Here is a 10,173-nt window from a genome sequence, read left to right as displayed (position 1 = left end):
AAATCAAAATCAAGCACTGCGTTGTTGATTGGTATGGGCTTAATTTTTTTGACTAAAGAGTCCATTACAACAATCACTTATACAAACTCAGAGGAGTCAGAGCAACCCAGTGAAAATGAGCTTCAGATTCAGGCATTGAGACGCGTACATTTTCTGACTATATGTTTATGGTGCGCTATTTTTATTGATATTGCTGGTGCATGTGGATCATGTTGCTTTTAGCACTACTGGAGCTGTCGAAGGAACCAATTTTTATTGCAACTGGGAAACTTGTCAATCTTAGTGAACAACAGCTTGTTGATTGCGATAACACCGTTAGCTACTTAGTTCTAAGTTTTAATCTCATTTCGATTCATCCTCAAGTTAAAAGCCTTCTTGTATATCTTCATATTGTGCTAAGAAATCAAAAATCTTGGGAGTTTTTTTGTTTTTTCTTTAATCAATCATTATATAAAAATAAAAATTGTTGATTTGCAGGCATTATATATATGCCCTTAATGATCTCAGATAACTTTTAGATAGATGCTTATAAAAAAATAAAAAAAATAAAAGAAAAAAAGAGCAATCTCCTTGTGGTAATATGGTCTAAATTGAGTTATTATAATACCCATATATAATGATTTCAAATAAGTTTTACTTTTACATAGGGTATTATGTTAACTTAAGCCCAACCTCACCAAGGTCTACATTGAATTATTATGATATCCTTTTAATTGCGGATGCTAAATTTTTTGCGGAAACCTTTAGGCACATTTTGTGCCCATTTTATAATGGACTTACTAAACAAATTACATTGAAGTATAATATCCAATGATAATATATATTTGATCAAAATATATTTATATTATTAATAAATAATAAATATAGCTTCAACTCGTTTAACCTGAGAAGTATGTGCTAGATTACATATATGAAATAGAGTATATATATATATATATGGATCTCTCTGACAATATCTTCTTCCTTATTTTCCCTCATCAATCATCCTCTTATAATTTTTTAATTGCAACTTAAAAAAAAATGAAATTATAAAACATGATTTAGGCCTCATTTGTTTTGGTGTAAAAAAAAAATTTCTTTCCCTTTTTTTTTTTCCGGTGCTTGGGGTGGCTGAAAAAACAGTTAAACCAAAATTATCTTTTGCGCATTTTCTTTGTGGCTGTAATAAATTTTTTTTTGACCTATTATTTATTGAAATATATATTACTGAGAGTAAATATTTTATATGAATACTATTTCATATAAAATAATTAAATGATGATTATAAAAATAATAATCATTCCATTTCTAGTCTAATACTATGTTTCAAACGTGCCATAAGCTTTCTTTAGAATGTCTTAATTCTTATATGTGTCAAACCATATGGTTCTGTAAGGTATATCTATGACTTATATGACACATAACTTACTGTAACAGTAGAAAGCTAAGATTTGTATTTTTTATTATACACACGGGTATGTATGTACGTTTGTGTATATATGTCTCTTGCTTTTGTCCAAATTGGTGTCCCAAAATCACTACACCCTCAAATTTGCCTACCATTTTGTGATCTTAGAGACGGTCCATTTGGTTGGAGAAGTGAAAAAGTTGGAGAATAGAAAATTTGTGAGGGGATGAAAATGTAGGAGGATTAAAAAAGATTTAATCTTCCATTGTGTGTGTTTGGTTTGAATGGTGGAAAACTGAGAGGAATGGAAAATTCTATTATTTTGTTAAGGAGAAAACTTAAAAGATAAAAAATGTAATTTATATGAATTTACTCTTATATCTGTACTACATTACATGCAAGAAATAATTTATTTTGTACTCATTAAATAATATACTTTTTTTTGAGGGACATTAAATAATATACTTTATCAATAGTTATTTGGCATAAATGGCTTGAAAATATTGTTTTTAAAGGATGAGAACATATAAAAATAAGCACCGTACCACGTCGTTAGTGTCCCATTTAAAATTAAACACCCATTAATGAGAGATTTCTAGCACATCTAAAAACCAATTTATTCTATAAGAATAAATAAATAAAAAAGAACCATTTGAAGATGGCAAATTATTTTGGGAATTCACTATTCAGCAGCCCTATTGTAAAAATTCAAAACATCCTTCCCCATTTATGAGATTCTGGTTGGAATATTGATTGCTTCAACTACTATCTAACATCACTTAATAAATTTCCTTGAACAACCCCTTGCTGAATAGTTACGTTTCTCTGTAAATGTCAGGATGCTTATAAAAGGAAACTTTTGAGCAACACAGCTAGTACCACTGAAAACTGAGGCAAGGTCTTTAGCCAAAGGAGAGAAAGAGAGAGATTACTGAGGCAAAAGTAACTAGTGTGGCAAAATGATGAAGGTTGAGGTCACTATCATTTCAAAAGAAACCATCAAACCATCTTTACCAACATTGCACCATCTGAAACCCTACAAACTCTCCCTCTTAGATCAGGTCACTCCCGCAACTTACGTTCCCACAGTCTTCTTCTACCCTATGAGTACTGATCTCAATCTCAACATGTCCCAAATTATCAGTCAACTTAAAAATTCCCTTTCAGATACCCTCAATATCTATTATCCATTTTCCGGGAGCATAAAAGACAATCTTTTTATCCATGATTTCAACACAGGTGTTCCCTTTCTGGAAGCTCGTGCTAATTGTTCCATGTCTGAGTTCCTTAAGCACCAAGAAACAGACTTACTTAGTCTATTCGTTCCGTATCGTGCCTTCTGCAAGGAATCAGATACTACTATAGGTCAAATGGCTATCCAACTGAACCTCTTTGATTGTGGTGGAATAGCAATCGGATTGAGCTGCTCACATAAGATTGGGGATGCAGCAACGGCGAGTTCTTTTCTTCATTCTTGGGCTGCCACCTTTAGTGGGTCTCCAGAAAAAGTTATAAATCCAAATTTCTCTGAGGGGTCAATCATGTTTCCACCGAGAGATTCACTTCCACAAAAGTATATAGCTACAATGGATAACTTGTGGTTCAAAGAAGGTGAGCATGTTACAAGAAGGTTTGTGTTCCATGACAAAGCGATAACCACCCTAAGGGCCAAAGCGAAAAGTGAACTAGTTCCTAAACCAACACGCATTGAAGCACTGACATGTTTCATTTGGAAACATTGCATGGCAGCTTCCAAAGCCAAATCAGCAGGTTTGGAAAAGGCATCCATGACCATACTAGTCCAAGCAGTGAACTTGAGGCCACGAATGAAGGCGCACTTGTCCGATGCTTCTATTGGAAATATATTTTGGTGGGCTCCCGCAGCAGCTGATTTGGCTATGGAAGAGAAAGAGTTGCATGAATTGGTGGACCTCGTAAACGAATCCATCGCAGGGTTTGATAGCGATAGTGCGGAAAGTTTGCAAGGAGACGAAGGTTTTTTGGCTTTCTCCCATTACTTTGACCAATTAGAAGATATGTTCTCTGCAGAACCAAAACCAGACGTTTGTGCGTTTACATGCTGGCTTAGGTTTTTTAACGATATTGATTTTGGTTGGGGGAAGCCATTTTGGGTTGGTATCATGGGGAAAGTTGGCCCTGCATTTAGAAATTTAATAATATTCAGTGAAACCCCATGGGGTATTGGGATTGAGGCATGGGTGACCATGGATGAGAAAGAAATCGCTATATTGGAGAATGATCCTGAATTTCTTGCATTTGCTTCCCTAAATCCAAGCATTTCAATCTCTCTTTAAAATCTTTGGATATGTTTTGTGGTTTTTTTAAGAGAATGGATATGTTTCTATTTGATGCCAAAGTGAAGTAAAATAAAATTGGTCGCTGGTACTTATGACTGTGTAAGACAATAAACCAGTAATAAATTGGTCTATTAGTGTCCTAGTTTTGATAGAAATTAATGACTTTACCTTTGTCAATATCAACACGTTTTCACTTTATACGTAAAATGTGTGAAAAGGTGTGTACATTGTTGAATGTGAAATAATAGTTAGCCCTAAAATTATAGGAGTACTTGTAAGGCATTCTACTAGAAAGGTAACTTTAAGCAATTCTCACAATATTAATTTTTCTTTTTTATTCATTTTCTGAATCAAATGTAATGAAGTTATTAAGTTGTAATAAAAATTTATATAAGTGCATAAAAGCTTTATAATTTTCATACATATGTATTTTGGCATCAATCTTTTTGAATGTTTCAATGTTATAAGGTTGGACCGACACCATATTGTGCTCAAAGAATTAAAATATGTTAGCATCGGTAGTAGTGAAATCTACACAAAATATGATTTTTAGCATTAGTAGTAGTGAAATCTACACAAAATATTATTATTTGGTAATTGCATCAACACAAGAAGAAAGTTAATAAGCTAAAATAAAGGGCACCGACACATGAGAATTGCTTGTGAGAGATAGAGTTGTAAATGAACCAATTTAATTATGAATAACTATATCGCAACTGAGGAAAAAATTTGTTTATATTAATTTATTTAACAAATGAGAGCTTGAAATCATATTAATTTAGGTCTAATTGTTAATTTCGTCAAGTTTAAACATAATAATGTGTTTTTGAATAATCTCATAAGTATAAGACTCATTTTCAAGTATGTATAATGTTATATGTTTATATATTTACATGCATAAAAATATACATATATAGATTTGATTTGATTTGATCGTGTAAGTTTGTAAACAAGCTCCTAAGATGTTAAATTATTATTTATAGTTTATTAATAATGTAAAAATTCCATTTCTTAGTAAAAGTTATATATCTTTTTAGCAATACAAGGTTGGTGAATCTACTTATTAATTCATAAATAAAAATTATTTTATCTAAACTCAAATAATATGTTTTCAATATATGTTGAATAGTACAAGCTTGAACATATAATCAAGTTTGTTGGTGAACTCAAGCTTGGATTGTGTCCGAAATAAAATAAAAATAACAATTTTTAATGTTCTACTCAATTCAGCTCATTTACATTTTACAGTCCTAAGAAACAGTGCATTGAAAAATCAAGCATTAACTCAGAAAGAAAACCTGAATGAAAGTGGGTAGGCTAGTAGAAAAAAAAAAAAAATGAAAATGGGTAGTTGTACCTAGTTTCATGGTAAAAGAAGAAGGGCAGGGTTGAGAACCACGTACAATGCCTCAATGTGTAGATTCAAACATCAAAGGAACAGATGTACGTGTGTGTTTATACATATTTATTTATTTATTTATTTTAATAATTCAATAATTGTAGATTCTCAAACAAAAAAAAAAAAAAAAATCAATAATTGTAGTGAGAGGATTTGAACCATAAACATCTCAATTATAAATATTAGAAAATCAGTTGAGTTACAAAACTCTGACAAAATAGATGTGTAGATTTAAAACATTATAATTAAAGGTGTTGGACATGTATAGATTCACAACATCATAACTAAAGTTTTTTTTTTAAGGGAAATCTTTTTTTTTTTTCTTTTTTCTTTTTTCTTTTTTTTTCCTTTTTTTTTTTTTTTTTTTTTTTGAGGGAAATCATCACAACTAAAGTTGATGTCAATTTTCTCAACAACAACAACAACAAAAATAAAAAATAAAAATTGATGTCAATTTATACAACTCTTGAATTTTTTTTTTTTTTTTTTTTTGGTTATCTAATAAGTAGGAATCTCTTTCATAAAAATAATAAAATTGGGCATTTATGTTGTATTATAAGTAAAAAAAAGTTAATGGATTCCGTATTGATATTGATTTAGGAAATATTTTATAAGTTTGTTATAAAATAAATCCAACAAATATTGTTTTATGTCCAAAAAAAGGAGTATTTGCAAGAGCTTTGTGGTTTGATTGCATTACCCTTCCTCCTCGTAAAAAGAACTTGGGCTCAGATTTCTCTTTCCCATTCGCTATAAGCCTGTAAGCCATAATAGAAATAGAGGAAATGGAGCTTTCCAATCAACTAGAATTGTGGACTTTGTTCAGATTTCTCTTTCCCATAAGGTTTACTTACCATAAATGGGCTTTCCTTCCTCTCTCTTTTCTTTTTTTCTTTTTTTGAGAGAGAGAGAGGGGGGGGGGGGGGGGATGGGGGTTAATGGTTGGGTTTGGTTATCAATTATGAAGCACTTATGTGGATAGGAGCTGATATTAATATTGTTATCTTGAAATAGATCTACAACGATAGGAGGCTTTTCTTTGGTGGTGGACCTGGTGTTGTGCTAATGATACTTTTGGTTCTGTTGCCTCATTTCCAAATGCTGATAGAAGAAGCGGTCGTGGTAGGGGTATGTTATTTCTAACATATTGTATATTTACATTATTTGTATTTTCCTGGAATGACACTTTAAATCCAGCAGAGTGGCTTGTATTCTATCCCGTATTAGTGTCGTCATGTCCTGAGTATCATTTTTTTATGTGTCAGATGCCAGTTCAAGGGCCTAGCCAAACATTTCGAGATGGATTTTCCATGGCGGGCATGTCTCAGGTATTTATTTTACTTTGCATATGCAATTGTATATATGTTCTATTCTTGATTTTCATTTATTTCAATGTCTTTCAACTATTATCAAGAATTCTTGGGTGATGACTCCAAAAGCCAGGGATCACATGTTCCTTATAATGTTGCTGAATTTTCCTCTCAGGTACATGTCAGGGAAATCCTAGTATTCTTATATACTTGGTCATATATATTGCATATTGCGGAGTGTTTGGATGTATTTGATCTTGATTACGTATTGGAAACTATGGGATGTATAATGTTGTGCTATTTATTGTTTGGGTGTGATGCTTTTAGGGATTACAAGGTGTATTAGGGGTTTGTCTTTTTAATTTATTGTTTTTGAAGACTAATGAAATTTATTTGTTGGGTGGCTTAATATTAAATGATTTCACCTTTCTGTTTATTATGTTGATGTGTTACTGGCCTGGTCTGCAGGCTTCTCAAAGTGGATATGCTGTCGATTATGTTACTCGGAGCACGAGGTGGGTTTCCTGGGAACTTTCTAAACCAGAACTCTCAAGCTGGATATTCTCGCTTTGGAATAGGGAATGATTTTATTTCCCAGGTTTGAGCTCATTACCACTCTGAATGTGTTTATGCTTTCTATTATCATTATTTCCTTTTCTTTTTTGACCTTATACTCTGATTTCTGCTGTTTCAATACTACATGACGCATGGTTCTCCAGGCCTATTTACTCAGGTTGGCTTCAATGACCCCTCACAAGATGATGCATCACAAAGCCACTTTGGTGTGGCAAATGGGAACCCTCTGCAGTCTCAGGTTTCTTCAACTTTTAATGTTGTTTACTAGCAAAACTTTGTAGGTAGAATTATGAAAATGCCAAGTTGTAAGAAACATATGGCTATGGAGAGTAGTTTGCCAAACCTTGCTGTGTTTAGCAAGGAGTTTGATGCAATGTGCTCTTGGCTGAATGTTTTCTGCATCCTGATGAAAGTAAGCCTGAAAGACGCCCCACAAAACACATGCCCACACCTGCTCAATGGACTAATGTATTCAATCCAGCATTTTCATACTATGTGTATTACTGTTATGCTAACCTATACACACTAAACAAGGTATGCATTCTACAATCACAAGCAGTCTTGTAATTTATTATGAGTACAATTTCTGGTTGTGTATGTATATATATACACACTTTGTTTCTTCTTTGGGAACAGTATAGGGAAACTTTGACCTTAAGAGCATCAACATCCGGAATTGCAAATGCCATATCTAAGCTTCATTTAGCATTTTTTCCTCAAAAACCTCCCACATCCGGAATTGTAAATACCAACTATTGCAAAAAATTTTGCAAGAGTGCTACAGTGCAATTCTAAAGATAGAATTGCACTGTAGCACAATTCTAAAAAAAAAAAAACTAATATTTTATTGTCATGGTGATTGGGAGAAAGAAAGAATAAATGATGGTGATTTGGGAAAATATTATTTTATTGTGTAAATATATTATTTTAATGAGTAGAATAGGAAAATAAAAGTTTGGGATGCTGGAAGTATTATATAATGGGATTGTATAATTGATAAAGTAGCTTTTTGGGATAGTAAAATAGAATAGAGTAGCATTTCCTGATGCTAATGCTCTAAATAACTTTTTTGTAATATATTATAACTGCTTTGTGAAGTATAAGTTGTATGTTAACTCATGATAATATTCATAGTCACCATTTAAATTTTTATTAATTTATAATTTCTTGTTACTTTTTTTGTGCTGGTTTTATTTTATTTTATTTTTTTAGGTAGGTGCATTTTCTTCCTAAATGAACTACCCTTATTTGTCTATTTGTTCAGGATTGGCACTTATAACAATGACTAATGTATGGCACTTTTTGCAGGCATCAAAAGAACTTAGTAATTAATGGGATCTCATGCGTATTGAAGAGAACCCAGCTATAAATCCATATGTCTGGATGGCAGATACGAGTTACTGTGTTTTTAAAATTTCTAATAAATTGGTCTTGAAGGTTAAAGGTTACAAGAATCTTCTATTTTGAAAGGTAGATGAACAATGTAAATTTTGGAGTGCAAAGGGCAGCAGGTAGAGTAGTTGAGTTGTATTGATTTTTATCGTTTGTTTCAGGTTATTAAATCTTGATTAATGTGAAAGAGTGCATTCAATTTTATTTTTTATTTTTAAAAAGAAAATACTTATTTCAACACCTGTGGACAAAAGTAACAAGCATACTTTAATCTATATTTATGTGTATATATTTCGACGGTTATTAACAGTTGATAAATGTGTAATACTTATTTCAACGTTTGCATAGGCTATAGAAAAATGTTCTCGACACGATTTTTACTAACGATTCTCTACGGTCATTTCAATAGTTGAAAATACTTTTTTCGACAATTTTTAATACCTTTTTCAACAAATTCAACCATTAAAAATAACCAAATTTCTTGTAATAGAAATATACATTTATAATATTGAAGGAGTATACAATAATTATCCCTGTCAAATAGCCGTTGTTTTCAAAATTGATGAGGGTCTATAAAAAAAATAAAAAAGATTGATGGGACTTATATGCGTCACTAACAATTAATACAAAGGTACAACGTGTATTTGATTTGTGAGAATAGTCAAAGCCAAAAACAAAGGAGAAAAAAAGTAATTTGACTGCATAAAAAAAAAATTGTGTCAACTATAATATGCAGCAATGGACTAAAAAATTTAGTTGAAAAACTTATTTTTGTTCTTACATTTTTGTGCGGTTCTCATTTTGATCTTTATATTTTATTTTCATCGTTTTTAGTTCCTATCTAAAAAAATGTCATCTATTTTAGTCCTTTCCGTCAGTGCCCTAGTGGCAAAGTCCTAAGTGGCAAACTGAACACCCTATTAGCTGACGTGGCACTGATGTGGCGATTAAAATATTATTAAAAAATATTATTTGGCATTTTTATATGCCATTTTAGCATTTTAATTTTTTATAAAAACTTAGGTTAGAAAATTTAAACCAAAAAAGAAAATAAATTAAAAAACAAAACTTAAATTTTTTTTTTTTTTTTTTACTTTCATTATTTTTTTGTAAGAACTGAAGTTGTTCTTCGTGTTCTTCCTAAACCCAGAATTTTTCTTCAGAAACAAGCACACACACAAAACCCATAAAAAAAAACAACTCCACGTTCTCTCCAAAAAAAGAAACACAAACAAATCCAGAACAAAGAGCAAGGATACCCGATGAACAACAAAAACCCAAAAAATCCTAATCTGATCTGAGCAACAACCCAGAAAAATTCAGCCACCACACTCACTTAAGCCTAATTTGATCTGAGCAACAACCCAGAAAAACCTAGCCGCATCCACATCCTCGACCTTACTCCCACTCCTTCCTCCCCTTTCATAGAACTCGCCTTTTTCGACACCGTCGACGGCATCTACAACGACTCTCTCCTTATCGCCACCATAGCCGATGGCTCTCAAGATCTACAATCTATCTCTTCCCCCAACCTCTAACCCAATCCGCTCCCTCCACGAATGCTCTCGCAAGGTCCAGTCGCCTCGTCCGCCGCTACTCCTTCATCTCCTCGTTGTGGGATGACTCCACCACTAACGCCCATTTCCGTTCACTAGTAATAGAGGAAAAGAGAGAGGGTGAGTTACAGAGAAAGAGTCTAAAATTGCATTTTGAAGAGAGAGCTTGAGAGAGTCTGAAGAATTTGATAAGGAATCTGAGGTTCTAAATGTGAAAAAAGTTCAAGTAAATGAA

At 32.3% G+C, this 10,173-nt stretch overlaps 1 protein-coding gene across 1 annotated transcript; it reads left to right on the top strand.

Annotated features, from left to right (window-relative positions):
• The first annotated feature begins 2,246 nt into the window (after window positions 1-2,246).
• On the top strand, window positions 2,247-3,884 carry LOC112027202 (stemmadenine O-acetyltransferase). The gene has a single exon (XM_024059875.2). The coding sequence runs from the start codon at window positions 2,347-2,349 to the stop codon at window positions 3,700-3,702; it is 1,356 nt and encodes a 451-aa protein (XP_023915643.1). The 5' UTR covers window positions 2,247-2,346; the 3' UTR covers window positions 3,703-3,884.
• Window positions 3,885-10,173: the final 6,289 nt, after the last annotated feature.

This window comes from Quercus suber, unplaced genomic scaffold (genome assembly GCF_002906115.3).
Source record: "Quercus suber isolate HL8 unplaced genomic scaffold, Cork oak 2.0 scaffold_599, whole genome shotgun sequence".
Lineage (NCBI taxonomy): Eukaryota > Viridiplantae > Streptophyta > Magnoliopsida > Fagales > Fagaceae > Quercus > Quercus suber.
This window is presented reverse-complemented; position numbering and strand designations above follow the sequence as displayed.